Genomic DNA, 20,345 nt, shown 5'->3' with positions numbered 1-20,345 from the left:
GGTTTTATCTGGGGAACTGCTGCAAGCTTTACCCAGACAAAAATGCACCAACCTCAGGGCAACATCGGCTGTATCCATGCAAAGAACTCCACCAGAAACCCCCCCAGATTTCAGTAGCATGGCCAAAGAGCACCCAGCCTTGGTACAGCAGGGGAGTGCTCCTGGGGACTGGGGCTGCAGGGCCACGTTATCTTCTCAGGGTTTCCCTTCATCAGGATTACTTCACTATTGAAAAAGTAGCAGTGAAGTGAGCTGGTAAAGCACTCTTCACTACGGGCGCAGTGAAACAGGCAAAGCCCCGTACATGTGTTGTCAGGGGAGCAGCACATGTGCAAAAGGCTGGAGCAGCGAAAAGAAACGTCTAGACCAGTAAAAGGCAGCACTGCGCAATGCCGTGAACACCCACACACCTCGGCTGGCAGCTCTGTTGGTCAGAGCACGGCACTGCTCGCAGGGATCCGTCCTGACAAGTAAATGCCTTGCTCATTCATAATTTCTGGAAGAAAACTGTGAATTACCTCCAAATGCAGGGCATAGGGAGGGAAATCAGGAAAAAAATAAATAAATAACAGCAAATACTCATATAATGCCCCGTGTTGTGCATGCAGAGCAGCATTTTTCTGAGAGGCCGTGCTCCTGGGAGCAAGGCACTGAGCAGGGTGCCTCCCATGGCAGGAGATGTGACAGGGGAGCAACACGGGTTAAGTTCCAAGCAGGAACCAGGGGAGTTGTAGTTTTAACACATTAACACATTCTACTAGGGAAAAAAGCTGGAGTATTTTTAGCATGGTCTAAGTATTTGTCTCTGCACTGTTTTGGCCTTTTTTGGAATTTTTAACTCTGGAAACAAATACAATACCCTTTGCAATAGTGAAACACCACCTATTTTCTTTTATTTTTTTGCCACAAAGAAGACTGCAATTTGTCATTCCGATGACATTAAATGAGAAACATATACCAGTTGCTTTTGACACAGCTTTCCCCCTTCGCAACATCAGGCAGCTCACTTACTCTTTCCGTAATTTCTGACCACATCCCCCAGCCTTTCCTACTCACACGTTTAGCTTTGTCTTCATTATAAAATCCAAACCCAAGCTGTTGCTTGAAGGCATTGTCCCTCTCTCCCCTGTTTCAAACATTACATGTGAGCACAGCAGGAGAGGTGAGGGCAAAACCCTTACCAATTCATCACATGCCCTCTGGTCCTGCCCCACACACAGCCACAAAACACCATTTCCAAGGTGCGTCAGAGGGAGAAGCATCTCACAACAGACATTTGTTTCATCCCATGAAGAACCCGCTGCTGAATGATCCCCTGTGGCACACTGTGCCATGGGGAGAGCCCGACAAGCCAGAGGCAGGCTGGAAGGAGGAGGTGGCGTTCAAACACGAGTGCAACAACAAGAACTGACACAAGGCAAGTCCGGGCACCAAGAGGAGAATCACATGCAATGAGGGAGGGATGCTCCCCCTCTCTTATTTCTATTCCATTTCAAATATCAGCCCCTTCCTCCTCCTCTCTGCCTGGCACTAGCATAAGCATGCAACACGGTCGTAAGGAACAGAGGTCTGACAGTGCCGCAGTCAGCGTGCCCAGGGACTGGCGATGCCCAGGGCGTACCCACGAGTCACCCAGGGAAATGAGTCTCTTGAAAGGATAATGGTGAGAGAGGCTCCTGCGGCTGTCAGAAGGAGACTGTGGTCGGTCGGCTGCTGCCAGCTGAAGGGAGAGGAGAACAAGCCTTTTGTTTGTCCCGGATCTTCTCTTCCTCCTCTTCAGAGGCTGCCATTTCCACTGCTTCTGGAGTGGGGGAGGAGATGGGGCACGGGGCTGCTGCGGGCAGCTCAGGTTCATCTCTCAGGCAGCAGCACGAAGAAGATCGCCTTGAGGAAGTGCCCAAAGCTGCAAACAGCAGCCACGAGCCAGTGGGAGCGAAGGCTGGGATCAGTATTCACAACACACTTCGTGATGTCTGCCTAAGGAAGAGGGAGCAGAGATCGTCAGAGATGCCCAGAATTGTGTCAGCCACCAAACAGACACTCCCACACCAACACGCTGCTTAGCATCACTTTGCCATGCTGTGAACAGACACAGCCACTTGCCCTGACAACTTCTGTGCACAGCAGGTTACTAGATCAGGCTCGAGAGCTCTGTGGAAGGCACTTCCCTCATCCTACATCAACAAGGCAAAGTGTCCACTTCTCGGCCATGCCTGGGGAAAGAAATGCTACATATATTGGTATATTGTCAAGCATTTTCCGTTCTCAGTAATGAAATAAAAGAAACTTTCCTCTCCTTTTCAAAAAAGATAGAAAGCCTTGGCAATAGCAGCACTCTCATCCTTTTCTGTAAAGCAAGAAGCTTCCCGGAGGTTGTCCTGTTTAATATCAGCTCAAGTTGCTTGCACTTTTTCTCTTGCCTTAATGTTTTATTTGGAACTCATTCAAGTAAGCCAACCCGCAATTTAAATCTCAAGCAATGCATGCTTTGTTTGTGGAAATATGTCTGCTGGCAGAGATGCCTCCCCAACACATGGGCCAGATATAAAGATCGTTTGGGCAGCTGGTTTCAAGTATTAACAGGAATGGAAGCTGGCCTGCAAGGAACAAAGAACAACAACCCAGCAAATCATGAAGACGTGATCTCGACAGGCATTGGGAGGAGAAGGTGTAAAATATCTGGAGGGAAAAGCGAACAGGACAGAGATAGATAGAAAATCACATCCTTCCAACCCAACCCAACCCGTTCTGTGATTCTCTTATTCTAGAACCAGAAAACAGGCAGGGGACTGAAGGGACACATCCCTGTATCCAGTTACTGAATGCAGCCGCATTGATTCCTCTGCCTTCTACAGACCCAAGTCTGCTGCCAGCAGCCTCACCAGCCATCCCCACAGTGCCGGTGGTTCCTCCCTCACAGGAAAGCCTGAGAGGCTGGCACGCTGCATCACTACACTGCTGCTCTCCGGGGAGCGTTCGGAGACATCAATGTCCCAAATATCTGACAAGCAGAGACTGCAGGAGGAACAAATACAGGCAGTCATGGACAAGACAAACAGGAGGACAGGAGGAAGCTGAATCAGGGCAAGGGGTGTTCCCAAAGGTGAACAACAAGGTGCAGAAATGCTGCTGCCTGCAGCTATAAAAGCACAGGCAAACATCGCAAGCAGCCGTGCCAGCGTACAGCAGAAGATGCTGCAATGTGGCACGAGCGGTTACAGGTCTTTTACCTGTATCGTGGTGGAAAGTAAAATGGGTCTGCCTAAACTTTTCAGTGACAGCTTAGCAAACTTGCCATGCTTTGCCTGAACGGATTCAGCCTGGATCAGGGACTGGAACGGTGTTAAATTTAAAACACAGCTCTGCCAAGCTGCCTCTTCCCTCAGAAAGACAGGTCCCTGTGCCTGCCTGAGCGTGCATCCAGATGTCAGTGCAGCCGATTGCTCCCCACGAACTGAATGGCTCCTGGCTTTAGTGCCTCACGTCTTCTGCAAAACCAGGTAGGCACAGCTGGTGGGTGACAGCCACCGGGATGCGAAAGTGCGACCCCCTTGAAGCTATGCCATGCCTGCCAAAGGCAAGGACCTCACCCGGCTAGCCATGGCTAGGAACTGCAGTCAGAAGCACTTACAAGCCCGTGTGCTGCTTGCTTAGATAAACAAAATAGCTCAGCTGTTTAACAATTGCCTCGGCTATTGTGATCCAAATAAAGTACGCCAGATAAGGCACTGGAACTGGAAATTTCAAAGCTTTTTGATTAAATAGGTCTTTCAGTGAGGCACTGATAAGCTGTTGTAGTGACAGTTTGATCTTTGCCTGTTAATTATTCATTGAACAAAGTTTGAGTCTCAAGCTCAGAAAACATACATAGCAGCTGCTAAATCTTCCTGTTCTACTCTAAAGCCACTGCCAAAGCTGCACACTCTCCCCAGGGAGAGATGATACCTCCAGGGGTAAACGTTTCCTGTCTCTCCTAAGAAGTTTTGCGTTTGTTTTGTGTTGGGCTGTGGCAGGTGGAGGTTTTCTCCACCCTCCAAAACAGAATCACGAGGCTAGGGATTCCTGGAACGGAGGCGTGTGGGAAACTACTGCTGAGCGGGGACTTCCAAACACCTTCCCAAGGTCTCTGCAGTGGCTTTCCCAAAACAGCTCAGTGTGGTGGTTCCTCTTGGCATGCTTCCTGAGCTGATGTAAAAGAGGTAGGGGCCCTGTGCACAGGGGAAACATGGACTGCAGGCCAAGACAAACTAACAACCAGCTAGGTCAGGTGCCAAACGAAAGGGTCTCCAGTACACAGCTGTTTCATCTGGCCCAGGCTGGGCAATTTCACACCGCAGTGCCTAGATCAAAAGGAGGAACGCTCAGGGAAACACAGCACATGATGGAAAAAGGATTTGGAGCCTTCCCCCGGGCTGAAGGAACCATGTGTTTCTAGAGGGAAAATATCTCCTTTCCGCAGCCCAAAGTTGTTGATAAGGCTGCAATCAGCACAGCCCAGCAGCTTTTACAGTCATTTTGTCCAAGCGGGGGCAGTGACATTGGCTTCCCTTTCCTAGAGCCAGAGCCTGAGAGCGAGCAGCATAGTTTCAAGGAAAATGTAATGGCCATGTGAAGAGGAATGATTGGCACAAGCAGCTAGCAGTGGACAGGGCTTATCTCTCCAGATGGCGAGAGGCAGCTCTGGTCAGGGGGTGGGTTTTGTGCCTTGTTTGCTATGCAACAAACTTTCCAAAAATATCCGTTTGGAACTATCAAAACACTTTGTTTAGAAGTCTAATAACGCAAAACAAAAATTAAAACAAGATGTTAACTCACAAGAACATGTATGGTTTACCAAAACAAAGAAACAAGTTAGCTGGAGACTAGGAGGAGACACATTCCTGTGCAACATTCCAATTTTAATGAAACTTTTTTTTTTTTTAAAGGAAAAAATTGTTTCAGAGAAAACATTTCAACCAGCCCCAGCAGGTACCCTGTTAAAGTAAGCCCCACCAATGACGTTGAGGCAGGGATTTCACATGCAGGAACAGTGATACTTGATGAATTGTTTTTTCAGGTTATCCTCTGCAGTATCTTAGCACAATTATGTGTGCAGATGCAAAATGAAACAAATCGGGGCATGCAAATCAATGGTTCCTCTTCAGCCCAACCAACCAGTTCCTCAGCGCAGCTGGCCTCAAAGAGACATAGCTTTAGAAAGGGCAGGGATGATTGAAGATGGCAATGACCCTTAGGAAATGCAAGGGATCTAAAATCAGAACACTGCCTACTTTTCCAGTTGCCCTCCAGCAGACAGGTGCCTTCATCCCTGCAGAAGCCAGGTTATGGGGATGACTATAGGCACACTTGGGAACTCTCAGCACAGAGGAGCAATGCTCAGTTTGGAAAAAGATCCCCTCTCTGGGCCGGAGATTGGTGGGGAGCTTGCCCCTTTCCTGGCAGCTCAGGAATAAATGTCACCTCTCGGGAAGGAAGGACTGTGCCACTGCAGCTCAGCCTGGAAGGAGTGCATGCCTTGGGAACAAGATGTCTCCTGAGCTCTGTGGTGTCATATGGGAACATTTAACTCCAGACAGCATCTGCCAGGCGGTACCAAAGGGATTTTGGCTGTATCTTTCCAATAAGTGTCTATATCCCTGCCAGACTGGCACAGAGACCCAGAGAGAGAAGTACATCGCCCAGCTTCCAACCCTGACCCTAGATGACCACTCATCTCAGGCTTCTGGGGAGCTCACTAGAAAGGTGTCTGGCTATTCCACAGCGCCTAAATAAAGCTCTTGCTTTAACCAGTGCTCCACTGCAGTGCATTTTATTTCCCATGGGGTACAGAGAGAGCCAAAGAAATCAGATGGGTATAGCCAACTGGTGCTTGTACCATGCTCCAACACAACACTGTGCCACAACCACAGTTTCAGGGCAGGCCAGTGAAAGCCAAGAGCCCTCCCAGCCCTATCAATAAGTGTTAGCAGTGCCCTTCAAAGCATAAGTGCCCTACAGTTTGAGCTACATCAGAAGTTACTCACGGAGCACCACCAGGTCAGGGATGGCACGAACTACCAGGTTTTAATAACCCTCTAAATTTCCTCATGGTGGCAAGTTACATTAGTATATAATCTCTGATTTGGGAACTGTGGGGCAGGTGGAATGGGAAATAAGCTGGCAGGCCTCATTTATTCAGTTTCATGAAAACAGCTGCCCAAGAGGATGGCTGCTATTTGCAGTCTCCAACTACAACTGGCTGGAAGCTCCAGACAGGTTCGAGACAGGAACAGAACAGCAGTGGGTTGGGATTGAATTAGTCCAGCACAGACATGCAGGAGGCTGAGGACCAGAACAGCAGTTGCTGTCACAGACAGGACCAGGAGGCAGTGACAGAGCTCTATGGAGCCTAGCACAGGTGTAGGACAGTGGTGGCCACAGGGCAGTGGCAGAATCTCACTCAATGTTTTTCTGCATAAAGCTGCAGCGGGGGCGCTCTCACTTCCTTTAACTGGGGTATTTCCTGGTGTGCGTGTGTGGAAGCAAAGACCATACAGCCCCTCTTACCCAGCCTCCTCGCCTTTTCAGCCATGTCACCAAGGTCTTGCGGACGAACTCTCCCAGACAGTCGACGATGGTGTGCACCATGGCTGGCTGTGCGTGCCGCACGCAGTCCACCGCCAGCCCCGCTGCCACTGCGTAGAGAGACACCACCTTGCCCCACGTTATGCCTAGGAAAAAAAGAGAGGTATTTCAGCTTCACACATGAGCACACCACTCGGAGCATGCCACTTTCTAGCTCAGAGGAGCCTGTTCCAATGTGACAGGAAAAGCACATAAGAGATGAGCATCCACACGGTCAGTTGTACTCTGATACAAGAACAAAAGCGGAGGCAAAGCTACAGAGGTGAGGAGGTTGGGATGCTCTGAGAAGCTAGGGACCTCTCTCAGCCTCCAACAACAACCAGGCAACTTCAAGAGTTCGGGTGCCCTGCCTGGAATTTAACACTGCATATCCCATCCCACTGAGAGCGGTGCAGGGATGGGAGTGCCTGTCAGTCATCTAATTTCCCTAAAGCAGAGCCTCCTGCCAGGCTGACCTGCCATTAGCGAGCGCTCTGTGGAGGTTGCCCCAGCAGCAGCCATCTTCCTGTTGATGCTGAAGAAACACACTAAAGCCCAGCTCTGGGTACCAGCCAGCCTCCCTGGTGCTCCCCTGCAGTTTTCCAGCACCACTGAGTATAATCCTCCGTGCTCACACACTGCAGCCAGCAATCCCTGATCAGACTCTTTGTCAGGACCAGTGACCTGGAAATGCAACCCTTTTGCATGCATGGAGAAGAACTACCACCACCATGTGGGTTTCCTTTGGCTCTGCTGGGAAGTTTACTACCCCCCTTAATTTATGATCTGGAATACAGTATTTGACAAGTATTTTGGGAAGTATTTTACAGTGAGATATCCCTGCAGAGCCTTTCCAAGGTCTGTCCCAAATGTAGACAGAGGCCAGGTGAAGTTTTAGTTGTTTAAAGAAAACACAAAATCATTCTTGCGAGGTTGCAACAAGAAAGAAAACAGGTATGAGGGAGGAAAGGCAGATAGTTGTTTAGCCACTAGATCTAGGAACCAACAGGGGTTAAACACATTATATAGAAACTGGATGTGCTCAGCAATCTATCAGCTAAGAAAGCCTTGAATATAGTTTAAATTTAAAAGACCCTTCCTCTTTCCTTTATTGCCGTCCCAGACCCTGAAGCATCCCGAACATCTCTCTAGGATGGGGCCTGAAAGTCCTTGTGTTTGCTCACACTGCAGCAGAGCACATCTCTTTAACATACGTGCAGGTGTGAAAGCATTTCTGGGGTTCTTCCACTTGATGCCTCAAAAGCGACGCTCACACTAACACCTTTAGGAATTACTTTTTTATTAGTAAAAATGTGCAAAACTTTACAGAGAAACTATTCAAACATCAGTCATAGGAATGGCTTGTTAGACTGGAGACAATCCATTTACTGTTCCAAAAAAAAAGCCATTTTTCTACTCATGACTGATGCAAGATCAAAATCTCCAGCAGATCCTTTTGCAAGGCACTGTAACAACAATAACCCCGCAGTTGGTCAGTCTGCTGTGATCCTCTGTCCTTCACCAGCACTATCCGCAGGATCAGAGGAAGTTATTAATGTAGCTAAATTGGCTGTTATTTGCATTCTGATGTTATTTTCTGAGTCGGCTCTGCAGGTCCCCTCCCCAGAGCTGTCACTCAGGAAGTTCACTGCCTGTGTGGTATTCACACTATTTATCTCTCTTTCTCACATTGTGTGTCACCATGACAGCCAGCAAAACAAGCCAGGAAGAGGCTATAAAACCACATGAGAAAACACCAGGCTGAAGGTTTCTCCTAGCAAGGCAGAGGCTGTCCTGAGGTAGGCCAGTACCTCTCCACCCAAAGAAAGAGGCTTTAGGAGGTTACCTGTCACCATCCATGACCTCCCGGACCAGCATCTCAGCTGGCTTATAACCAGTTTTGTGTCAGCCTCTTACTGCCATCCTGTGTCCCCACAGAAATGTGGCTCCTTGCATTTTGAGTTACATGAACTGAAGTTACCCAAAATCGTAGGGAACAGTCCAGTAGTTTATTCCCAAGCTTTTACTGATGCTCTTCACTCCTAAATATCTAAAGCAAGCCCACTGGTTTCGGGACATTTACACAGCAGTAACCAAGACTGGAGCTCTGGTCACCCCAGTAAAAAGGTAGCTTTAACTTTGTTTTAAACCCAACTGTCTAACAGGAAAAAAAAAAAAAAAAAGTTCTTCCACACCCTAAGAAAGACGTATTAGACCTCTGATTTCCCTAATACACAGCAAACCATCTTGCTCTATGGACATGTTGGTCCAGCTACCTCCTTCCAAGAAGGATAGAAGGAAAGCCCCTTCAGCTCTTGTGTTCTCTGACACAGTTGCTACGTAGTGGTGTAGGGTGATGAGTTTTTGGATTAATATTTCTGGTGTAGGGTGACCAATTCTTGGATTCTTGATATTTCTCAACAAGGGCCTGCATGAGGTGAACCCCTCTCAGCACACGGATGGAGCACCCGCTCCTTTCACACAGAGACACCCCCTGCCTCAGGAGGGCTCCAGTGGCCAGCAGCCCTGCAGCAGGTCCCAACCTGCGCTCCCGCAGGACTCCAGCTTCATTTGCTCTTCTCTCAAGGACTGCCTTGTCAGTGGCACCGTGTGGAGTTGTATCTGGCCAGTGCCTGAGAAAGGAGCATTGTCTTGCTCCAAATTCCTCTAAGGCCAGGCTGCCATCCACAGGGGCTGCTCGTCTCCAGGTGCTGCTGAGGGACAAGTGATTCGCAGCTCTCTGTTGTGTGTGAGAGAGTGGAAAAGCAGTCCTGAATGCAGCGATTAAAACAGAGATCGCCCTAAAACTTCTGTCCACAGAGGTTGAAAAAAAGGATGCAGAACATGTGAAAAGCTGCTTAGAAGGAATCTTTAAAAATAAGAAATACACGTCGCAGACTCAAGGCCAGCCGTGGAGCTGGAGGCATGTAAACACTGGCGAGCCCAGGGGAAAATGAATTAGCAGGAAAGAACTGCTCTTGAAACTGTTCCCACTGCATATCAGCTTGTCTGCCCCAGGGGGAGCACGAAGAGCCATGAGACACGACTGTGCAGTCTCCAAGCACCATGCTATCCAAGGTTACCCAAATAAATTTCCCTTTGCTCCACTCAGCATCAAAGTCTAACTTGCAAATCAGGCTTAAGAGTAATATGATCAAGTGCTACATTTCAACAGCTGGGAGAATATGGTCAGACACAATACACTTCCCTCTGGTGAAGAGAACGATGCCAAGAGGAATGTGCACAAGGCAGGAAGCTCATCTCATAAAGCCTAAGTGATGTGGCAGCCGTGAGATGCTGCAGGGGAAAGTGTTTTCTCATGACAATCCGTTAACCACACATCCCTGCTCCTCGTCGTACAGGGTTCACTTCAGCCAAAGCACTCTTGAGTGAAAACTTACCAGCACCCATATAAAATCAGGACAAGACCTCTTTTAGATAGCCCTCATGCCTAGCAGTGCTTACTGACTGGGAAATTGTTTCCTTTAGGAAAGGAAAACGCATCTCCCTTTTCTTCTTCTGTCCTTCCACCAAGTGACCCCTTCCTTCGGGGATTTATTTAAACAGTTATTGTAAATGCCAGCTCAGCCAGGCCCCAGTCCAAAACCTGTTAAAGTCAGTGGAAAATCTCCTGCTGGCTCCAGAGCAGCTTTGGACCACCTGGCAGAACCAACTGTACTGTCCCTGAAGATGAGTGAGGCTCTGAGTGTGCTCAGAGGGGATTAACTCGTGAACTGATGCTACTGAAGATCCCTCCATATCCAAAACAGGTCAGGGCTCTGTCGTGCCAGGCTCTGCACAGGCAGGCTCTCCTTGACTAGGATAACTAACAGCTTGTTAGAAACAGGGAAGGAAAATACAGCTTGAACGTTACCGTGCTCTGTGACCTGCTCACTTTCTGCCTATAGTCTCAGCTGTTAATCTTGCTGTAACTGGGATTTGAGCTGTCCGTGCTACACCAGAGGAAAGGCAAACTTGAGATCAGTGGAACAGACAATGCTGTAAAGTTGACTAAGTTGACTACATCACAAGCACCCATGCAGAGGCATCAACCAGGGAGCCAAATGTCCTCAGTCTTCCCTTCTTGAGATGTCCACCCAAAGCTTCTACTTTGTCCAGATGCGTAGACAGTGGGGATAGCATGTAAGCACTGCCAGAGGTACAGTGTGAAGATCTGAAACCTCTCCAGCAAGACAGGGTCAAAATCCCCAACTCCCTTGCTGCATAGGCATTGCATGCCACTAATGGGACTCTCCAGACTGTTTAGGCCTGGCAGTTTCAGACTGTGGCTGTTTTCTTAATAAACTGGACAGTGAAAAACAGGGTCAGATGCTTTAGCTATTGGTAATTGGCTTGAAAATTCAGACTGTATTTGAGCTCTCTGGTTTCCTTTGCTTGGTAAGAGCCTCTTTCCTCTGAACTATGAAAAAAAAAAAAAGGAATGAATGTCTGGCTGCCACAGCCAACTCTGATTTGCTGGATTTAGCATTAAATGTTGAGTCTTGAGACTGCAACTAGGACTCAAGAATGTTAAAATCAGCAAACTATTCCCCCTCTGCCACCCGGCAGCAAGAGAACTTACAATAATTAATTGATACAAGTGATTGAACACAGAACCCCTGCTTCATAGTCACAAGTTTTCTTGCTAGTTGGTATGAGGCAGATATGGGAAAGAGGACACAGAGCACCAGGGAGGTTTGAATCCATTTCCTGCGCAGCCAGCCATCTGCCAGCAATTTATGCAGAATGGTGTCCCCAGACGAGGGGCAGCACTGGCTGCAGAGCTTTAGTCTTTGTATCTAAAATGCTCCCAAAGTCTCTGGTATTTCCAGCCTCAAAGGGCTGAGTCTGGATCCCATTCTCACCATCCTGAAAACCCCATGGTTAAAGCCAAGAGTTAAAATTTCTAGCTTTACTTTCAACAAAAAACATTTTACACCGCCCAAAATTTCCACCCAACTCCTGAGCTGGGAACTTGAAGAGCAAAAAACGCAGCTCTCGATGCGTCTGTCAAAACATGCTGGCAAGGGCATGGCTCCCAGAAGCCAGCAGGGATTTCTCCCCAGCGTCATGTTTATGCAGCACAGCAGCGCACACAGTCTGCACCACCTGTACCCATTCAGCTTTCTGGCTTAATTCCCTCTGTCACTTGGGCTGATGCAGTCAGCTATACTCATCTAAGAAGATAAACTGCTTACCTGCACTGCAAACACCCAAGCCTGCAAACCTGACCTCCGTTTTTTTCTGTAAGCCTTGGCATAATTAAAGCTCAGCTCTAAAAGGACAGGACAGGGCACCTGTACTTGGAGCACAGTCACACTCAGACATTCCTGCTGTGTTTGCCTGGCTCTTGCTTTCTGAGCCCACACTGCCTACCAGGCCAGGCTAGTGCAAAGGCAACCTGCATTCCAGGAAGGCTCTGAAAGGACATTGAGGGCTACACTAGCTACAAAATACAAGTCTATCCACTTCTTATGACACAGTTTCTATGTCCCTGATCCAGGGAGAAAATCTGCCTTGCTAAACCTGACAGGAGCCCGGCTTTAGTATTCCCTCTCAGATCTCTGTTGCCATCTGTTGCTGTTCCGGAGAGGATCTGCGCTCTGCATCACAACACACTTCAGATCTGAAGTCCAGGATGTCAGCACAGGGCTTCCCTGGTGTGTCAGTGGCTCCCGTGCAGTTTATGCTCTGAAAAATGTATAGCTGACTGTGAAGATAAAAAGGTTTTGAGCATGGAAGCCTGCTTGAAAGTACAGCAGAAACTGTTTTCGGGGGAGGCCAAGGCTCCCTCGCAGGAATGCAGCACAGAGTGGAGTTTTGCTTTTGTCAGTAACCTCCAGGAGCAAACAGAAGCAGAACACTCACACCTAGGCAATGGAGAAGCTCAGACAACCTGCTTGTGGGGAACAGCTAGCCACGAGGACCAAGGTCCCGTCTCTGGCTCTGAGGAAGGAGAAGCAACTGAAAGCAGCAGGCACCATTGCAGCTCTGGCTATTGCTGAGGGAAAGAAAGCCAGGAAGAGGGGAACTCCCTTGTGATGAGATGGTTCTGGCTCTAACAGCAGCAGCATGAGCTGGAACAAGGGAGACTCCCATGTAATGAATCTTCTCTGGCTGCCAGTGGTGAGCGAAGCAGCTTGGAATGAGTGACATCCCTGTGCAATGAGGTAACACCACCTCCTCAGGAGGAAGGGCAGGAGATGGCTTCTCGAATGAATGAGAACCTGCCAGAAGGATGTACAAAATAGGGCATTTCCCTGCCAGAACAACAGAGCACGGACGAGCCCTCATTAAATCATTACAGCAGGGCAGGTGGCCAAACTGCCCGCAGCTCTTTCAGAAAGCAGGCCCCACCTTGCAGGCCATCCCAGAAACATGCCTTCTCCGAGAGAGGCAGCCCCTTCCCGGCCCTTTCCACCCCAGCCCTGTCTGTGTATCTATCTGTGTGCAGTACCTGCAGTGAAAATCTGCGCGGCTACAGCCAGGAAGGCGTCCGTCACCACCGTCTCCGAGTGCAGCGAGATGTTCAGCTGGCGGGCGATGTTCCGGTAGACGTTGGGGCGAATGTATTCCAGCTCATCTCCTGGAAGCAAGCAGGCAGGAGTCAACGCACAGGGCACTAGGTCCATGCCAGAATGACCACTGGGGTCATCTCTCGTGTCCCCCTGGCCCCAGCTCCACCTTGCTTTAAACAGGCAGCAGAGTTCTTAGGGTCATTTAGAGGCAACCGCCTGCATCTCCTCCCTTCTTCCCTAATGCCCTTTATGCCTGGGACATCTAAAGGGAGTGGTACCAGTGGCGTGGCTGCAGCCATCCCTGATACAAATGGTGTTCCCAGGCTGGCTGTCAAAGTCAGAACCCAGCAAGTGCCTGCCTTTACCCCGCTACAGGAGACAGGCCTGAGAGAAACAAAGCCATCCCCATTTTTTTTTTCAGAAGTGAGAAGGAGGCATGTCCACCTGCGTAAGCTTTTCAGAGATACGCCCTTTCTCAGCCTGTACAAAAACGCCTTATTATGAGAGTGACTCAAGAATGCTGCAGGCTGATGAGAGCCAAGAATCCACCCAGAGCCACACAACATGAAGTGAGCAAAGAGAAGCCCAGCTCAGCTATTTTGTGCTACCACAGGCAGAGAGCATCGACCTGGAGTTCCTTGTCTCCTCCAAAGGGATCCTTTGCCTGCCTGGCTCCTCAGCAGCAAGGATCCTGACACAGACAGAGGATGTGCTTTCAGCTCCAGGTTGTGTTTTCCCCCATCTGGGAAATGGTTGAAGGTGTTACCTCTAATGGCTATTTAACGACGGTGGCCGAGATGCTGTGAGAGCATTACACGATGCAAACACTGCAGGGGACTGAGGCTCTGTGTGTGTGGAGGTTCCTATTTGGCGATCTAGATTGAAAAGGATGCCCCTCATCCTTCTGCATGGGCATGTCCAGGGGAAGAGGAGAGCTGTCACAGCCCCCTGCCATCCCCCTGCAGCACCCAGGTGGCCTGTCCCAGCCACAGGGCTGCCGGTCCCCCTGAAAATGTCACTACGTGGGAGCTGAAAAGGAAAGACATCACCACCGTCAGGAGCTTGCTACAGAGGCATTATCTGCTCAGCCTGAATTCATTGAACCGGTCACTGGCACTCAGCCCAGCATGGGCAAAGCCCGGCTTTGGAGTAGTCCACAAAGGAACTGTGCCGGCCCTTTGTGCCCATGGGATTGTTGTACACAATCTGATTGCGAGAGGAAACCCTGCACATGTGTGGCCAGCCCTGATAAGACGAACCATTCGACAGCTGTTCTCACCCCAAAGGGAGCTCGCAGGCTTCCCTGTGGCTGCAAGAAGCCTTGCCCTGAGCCCAGAGGGGCGGATGGGGAGTGGGACAGGCTGGGATCAGCACATGGTAGTCTGCCACTGGGAGAGCTTTTAACAAGCAGCAACTGAAGGACTGAGATGAGATCAGGGCCCCCTTGGATTGGAAGCACACAGCCCGGCCCCACAGCAATACACAGAGCAGCGGGGGAAGGAAAATGTGCAGCAAAGAAGTCCCAGGATCACTGCTGGCATCCTTCAGGGTCTGTTAACTGACTGGCTGCACAATTTGTGATATTCAGAGCAATTTCTGTGCTTCTCCTCTTTCCTGCAGCAATCTTGGAAGGGCAAGCAGGGCAGCAGCAGCAGTTTCCACAGGCAGGAGCTCAGTTCAGAGGAGAAAAGGCACTTGTCTGGGTTTTGCCCACAGGAGTGAGGAGTTCAGATAAACCAGACCTATGCCACGTATGGCAGGTGGCTCTGAGGTGTCTCATTTGGCCATACAATTAGGTTTTACCACACATGATCAGTTAATTGCACTGGCCAGTTGCTAAGCCGCACTGAGCTGATGCTGCCCAAGAGTTTGCAGCTGCACAGCCTGTGGCCAGCACCTCTGTTGGCCCACCAGCCAGCTCACCGGGCCCTGCTGCCTTGCCATGTACGAGAGGAGTAGGAAATCCCTTGAGTTCTCATCTCCACAGGATTCTCAGCACTAGCACAAAGCAAAAACTGCTCTGTCCAGTAAGCAGCCGCAGCCTACAGCGCCTGGTAGGAGCCAGATACCACATGGCCTTGCCCTAGGTATGGCCACAAAGGGAAAAGGAAGGGACAGCCATGTGGCAGGTGGCGTTTCTGAACAAACAGGGTGGAAGCTACTTGTTATCCAAACAAGAAGGACTGTTCCCCTTCTCGTTGCATGGGTATCATGGCTCTCCACAAACAGATTTGTTCAGAGAAGGCGCCAAGTTCCCGGGACCATCAGCCAAATCTTTCCATCTGGACATGAATAAGTAACAGGAGAGTCACCCAGGAGACGCCTTCGGATCCAGTCTGCCACCTGCTTGCCCTTTAGCATGCTCCTGGCCACCCACAGACCTGCCTGAAAGCAGCCCCCAGCCCAGGCAAAGAACTGGGGGGACAAAAGGGCCACCAGACTGACAGGAAAACACACAAACAAACAAAAATGGATTAGTCAGCACAGGAGAGGAAAAATTGTAAAAGAATAGTAATAAAAAGGCCACACAGAAGAAGAACAGCTATGCCCTAAAAAGAAATTTGGGATAACATCAAACAGAAGCGGAAAGAAAGAGGAGAAAGTGGAGAAACCAGTCTGGTCCTGAGTTGGCTAGGCCCACTTAAAGGTTGCTTCACCAGACTTATTTGAACTTTGGTGTAATTAAATCAGATGCAAATGCTAATGGTAGCTTCCAAGCCAGATGTGAACTGATATTCCAGCCTGCAGGCAAAGAGGGATGTTGGAAGCCACCTCCAAGAAGCAGAGTGCTGGGTCTTGCTGAAGGAGTAAGGTAAACAACAGCAAATGAAACATGCCGTCAACGCGCTGTCACTGGAAAGCAGCTTTTGTAAAATCTCCAGTGCACGCAGTCTAAGCAATTACCCCCAAATTAAACAGCCCTGCAGTTAGGTGAGCTGCTGCTGAAGCCCAGGTGTGGAGCCACCAGTGCTCTACCAGACGCCAGGCTGGGTTGCGTCAAGGCAGCCAAGTCACCAGGGCCTGGAGAAAACACCGCAAAACCTGTTTAAAATGCAAAGCTGACAAAAACTACTGAAAGAACTAAAACTCTTACACAGCTACAGTCTTATGCGGATAAAATTGGTTTGCTGTTGGGCTTTGTCGGACTGCATCATACCTTTTAGCTGTCGTAAGTCCTCAGAAAATGCAGCTCTGCAGAACCAGGGTGCAGAGCGATGCCCCAAGGAACTAAGGAAATAAATGCAAGGAGCTGTGCAGGGAAATCACCAAAAGCAAATTCCAGAGCTCACAGCAGAGAACAAAAGCCTCTGTATCATCACACAGAGAGCCTCTTGGCACTCATCAGTCCCAGAAACCACAGGCCCCTTCTTAGGCTGGTCTGAACTGCTCCATGCAGGACTCACTTCGCACCCATGCCTGCAGGGACTTACCCAGCCGCAGCAGTATGGTGGACACCTCGGCCAGCTTCCCGCCAGGCACTGGCGCATTGCACTCAGGTTTGCTCCAGCTGACACCTGCTCGAACCAGCCTTGAATTTATGTAGTCTCTGCAAAGAGCCTTAGCTTGGGACACAAGCTCCTTGTCAGTGGGAGACCTGTCAAACACCTCCATCACCTCTGCAGCGAAGACTGAGGATCGGCGAAGCACTTCCATCCTCCGCTGCTGCACCCACGCCTCTGCATGCACTCGCTGGGAGGCTGACCCGATGCCTCAGGGTCTGCAGGAGCTGCGTGGCAATGCACAGCTCTCCCGATCCGTCACAGCTTCCAGCAGCTATTCTCAAAAAGCCGGTCTTTCATTTTACCTGCCGAATAAGAGCCTCTGTAAGTCCTCTAGGCACACAAAGATGCAAGTCAGAAGCCAAAATATTATACTGTACAGCTAAGCTAAGGTCAGTAGTATTGCACTTTGAAAAGATCTGTCTCAGTGAATCTCACAGACAAGTGCCCAAGTCTTCTTCCTTCAGCTACTCTGACTTCCACTGGCAGCGTGGCCCGCAGAGGGGCTGCAGTTGTGCACCACCTATGTGTTTTCTCTTTTCCCTTTCAGATACAGCAGCCCTAGAATCACACTTCAGAGAGACGGGATGGTCAGGACATGGAAACAATTCACAGAATGTATAGACAACCTCAGCTCGTTTCAATTAAACTGGAAAAAAAAAAAAAAAAAAAGAATCCTGAATACCAGCTACAGTAACCTCAACCAGATGCAGACAGGAATTCCAGCTCAGTAGGTCCTGGATGTTTCTGAAGAAATGGCCCTAATGAATTGCAGGAACACGGGTACGGGAGCATTTCAAAGGTCTTACTAGTTCTTAACTCCAACAGAAGACCAGGTCTTTATCACCGTCAGTTTTTGATTCTGCAGCTTTTCTTTCTTTTTCTATTTTTTTAAAGGAACATACATATTGCTACTCAAAATACTTTAGAAACAGCAGAGAGAGCGAAACAGAAAGCAAATTCCAAAGAAAGTTTCCAAGTGTGAATGCCTAAAGAGAAAATTTTAAATTTCTTCAGTCACTTGAATTCATCTGTTGATTTTTTAACCCAGTGCAGCTTTTGAAATCAGTCAGACCAAAGCCTTTATTCAGGTATTTTAAATCTCCAGTTTTAGACATCAGCGTGCCTTAATGAATTTCCAGCTAAACAAAGCCCATTCCTTTTGTCCTTCTCCACAACAACAAAAATGCATTTACCTCTCACGTGCTGCCTTTTCCCCTTCAGTGATTGATTTTGGGGTTTGGATCCGTGCTTGCTGGGAGGATGGGGACCACAGAGCCCCAGACGATGCTCCGAGGCCACTGTCACAGCGCCGTGCCACCAGGCAGGCAGTGCCACTCAGCCTCCCGGGGCTCCGAGGCCACTGTCACAGTGCGGTGGCACCAGGCGGGCACTGCCACCCAGCCTCGCACCCTCCTGCACCCGCCGGGAGCCCTTGGGCTTGCCCTGCTGCTTTTAAGGGACCCAGAGGCAGAGGAAAGCTGCTGGCTTTAGCCTTGTAAGGAAGATGAAATAACCAGGAGGTGGGGTTGCTGAACACGCTTTCTCCTCCCCTCGCTTCCCTCTTAAGGAGGTTCGCTGGCAGCCTTGGATGTTCTGCTGAGATGCGAAGACAGGACACCGGAGTCGGTGTTTTGGGCAGCCACTGGTGGGTCCAAAACACTGGAGGTGAACGGAGAGCTACGACGTGGGGCAACACAAGTGATGCTTACCTTCCCCAGAGCCAGGAGCAGCCAGGTTAAACAAAATCGAAGCGACTTTGCAGGTGGAAAATAGTTTGTCGAGACTGAAATGCTTTGCAGGAAAGTGCCCATTTCATTTCATTGTGTTAAAAAATCTAACATACAAAGTTTAAGGAAAACATTCCAATTCATTCCAACATATTCCAAAGTTATTCTCAACGTCAGCTTCTTGTTGCATGACCATTGTATTAATGCCACGGTTCTCAGCTTTGTTCCTCTGGGCGTGTGATACCATTTCACCTCAATAAACCATGTACAAATGTTGACTTTTTTTGTTTCTGCCAGTTTGGAACAAAGGAGGTTTCAGAAACAGAAGTTTCCTGCAGAAAAATAGGTTCTACCAGCCCAAACACAAACGTTCCCCAAGAAATACGAAGCTGTAGGCTGATAACTGAGAACATGGCGCGTTCACAACGCTTCCTTCCCAGAAGGAGGTCAGAAGCAAGAGGTAACCACTGCCATCTCTCGCCTGTCGCCTTTGAGAAAAGACAGAGGCACCTCTGGAGGAGCTGATTGCCAAAAACGAGCACAACCTGCACCACTGCCGGTCTTGAAGGAACAACTGACCTGTATGTAACACCTTGCTGTATGATGTATCGAGGCCTCGCCTATCAGGGTCAATTCGACATACGTGTATACAGCAGCAGTTAGCTCAGAACCCCTGCCTTGCCTCGACACGAAGTACCAGAAGTAGTTGCCCAAAGATTCTCTCTGAAGATTGTGTCTTTATCCTCTTGCCTTCCTCAAATTTAAATCTAATCACTGCAGACTGAGATCTGTCCCATGACAATTGAGAGCTGGTGCTGCTGCCTGTCCCTAATACACACCTTTGCAGCAAGCAGCCCATGGTCTCCTGGAAAATCATACCTTTGCCTTTGCAATTCTGCTGGTTGAGGCATCATTACAATTACGTCTAAGCCTCCTGCGGCAGCTGACAGCTTGAAACTGAAGTCTTATTTAAACTGCTCCTGTTCAGCAGAGCTCTGAAACAAAGACGAGTGCTTAAATATCAGGATTGCTTAACTAATGATAATGCTTGCCAGAGCTCTGGCAGGCGCGTGAGTGCCACGGAGCCTCCCAGCTCTCCGCAATGCCAAACCCGTCCCACATGTTCCCTGCCCGAATGCCACAGCATCCTGCATCCCCTCAACTTCCACCGTGGGATGTGAGCCTAAGATAAAAAACTAGAAACATGAAGGCTGTGTATAATAAACCATACTTCGTATCAAAAAAACACAAACAAACAAAGAAACAAACAAAAACACATCTGTTGCATGCTATTCTTCTTTTATTATTTACACACTAAAATACAGCTTCACCCCTCTGTAACTAATAACACATGAAGTTGCGGCACACGGTGCTTAGTTGACCACAAAGGAGCAGCACTACAAGCCAAGGAGCTGCCAGCATAATGTGAGCTCCTTTTTCCATAGTATGTGTAGGCCACGATGTTTAGAGGCTACATCTGTGCTGGAAAATCCTTTGCTGCAAATGACTATTGGGAAATGGTTCAGAAACACTCATATCACCCCAAAACACTCTTCCCAGTGGAGGTATTACTGGCATGACAGTGGTTTGGCTCCAACAGGCTCCAAAGCATAGCTCCTGCCTATCTGGGATTACATGATCAAAAGGACTTGGAGCACTCATTTCGTAAAACAAGAGCACAAAAGAGATATGACTAAGGCTTTTAAAAACAGCAAGTGGAACTGAACCCTGGAGAAACCACATCAGTAAGAAGGCAGCAACAGTCTAAATATATTTACGGACAGCTTACGCTCAGTATTAAATAGTTCAGCCATGAGAGAAGCAAGTCTCTAGAAGGGGCTTACAAAACGAATGTGGAGGAAAAATAGCCAGACAAACTCTGGGTGGCCTAGGAGGCCATTTCCAGTCTTGTGTTCATAAAGCCTCAGACGGATTACTTTGTTTTACCTCTCGGTGCTGATCCCAGCCATTTTCCCAGATGCCTACAATTCCAG

At 49.0% G+C, this 20,345-nt stretch overlaps 1 protein-coding gene across 1 annotated transcript; it reads right to left on the bottom strand.

Annotated features, from left to right (window-relative positions):
* Positions 1-428: 428 nt before the first annotated feature.
* BOK (BCL2 family apoptosis regulator BOK) lies at positions 429-18,096 on the bottom strand. Its single transcript, XM_082767666.1, has 5 exons — positions 17,818-18,096; positions 16,553-16,926; positions 13,061-13,189; positions 6,547-6,710; positions 429-1,977 (listed from the first exon to the last, which is right to left on the bottom strand). Exons 2-5 carry the CDS (start codon positions 16,773-16,775, stop codon positions 1,852-1,854), a joined length of 642 nt encoding a protein of 213 aa, XP_082623792.1. The 5' UTR covers positions 16,776-16,926; positions 17,818-18,096; the 3' UTR covers positions 429-1,851.
* Between the last annotated feature and the right edge of the window lie 2,249 nt (positions 18,097-20,345).

Source organism: Aythya marila (genome assembly GCF_965140915.1).
Source record: "Aythya marila genome assembly, chromosome: 9".
Classification (NCBI taxonomy): Eukaryota; Metazoa; Chordata; class Aves; order Anseriformes; family Anatidae; genus Aythya; species Aythya marila.
This window is presented reverse-complemented; position numbering and strand designations above follow the sequence as displayed.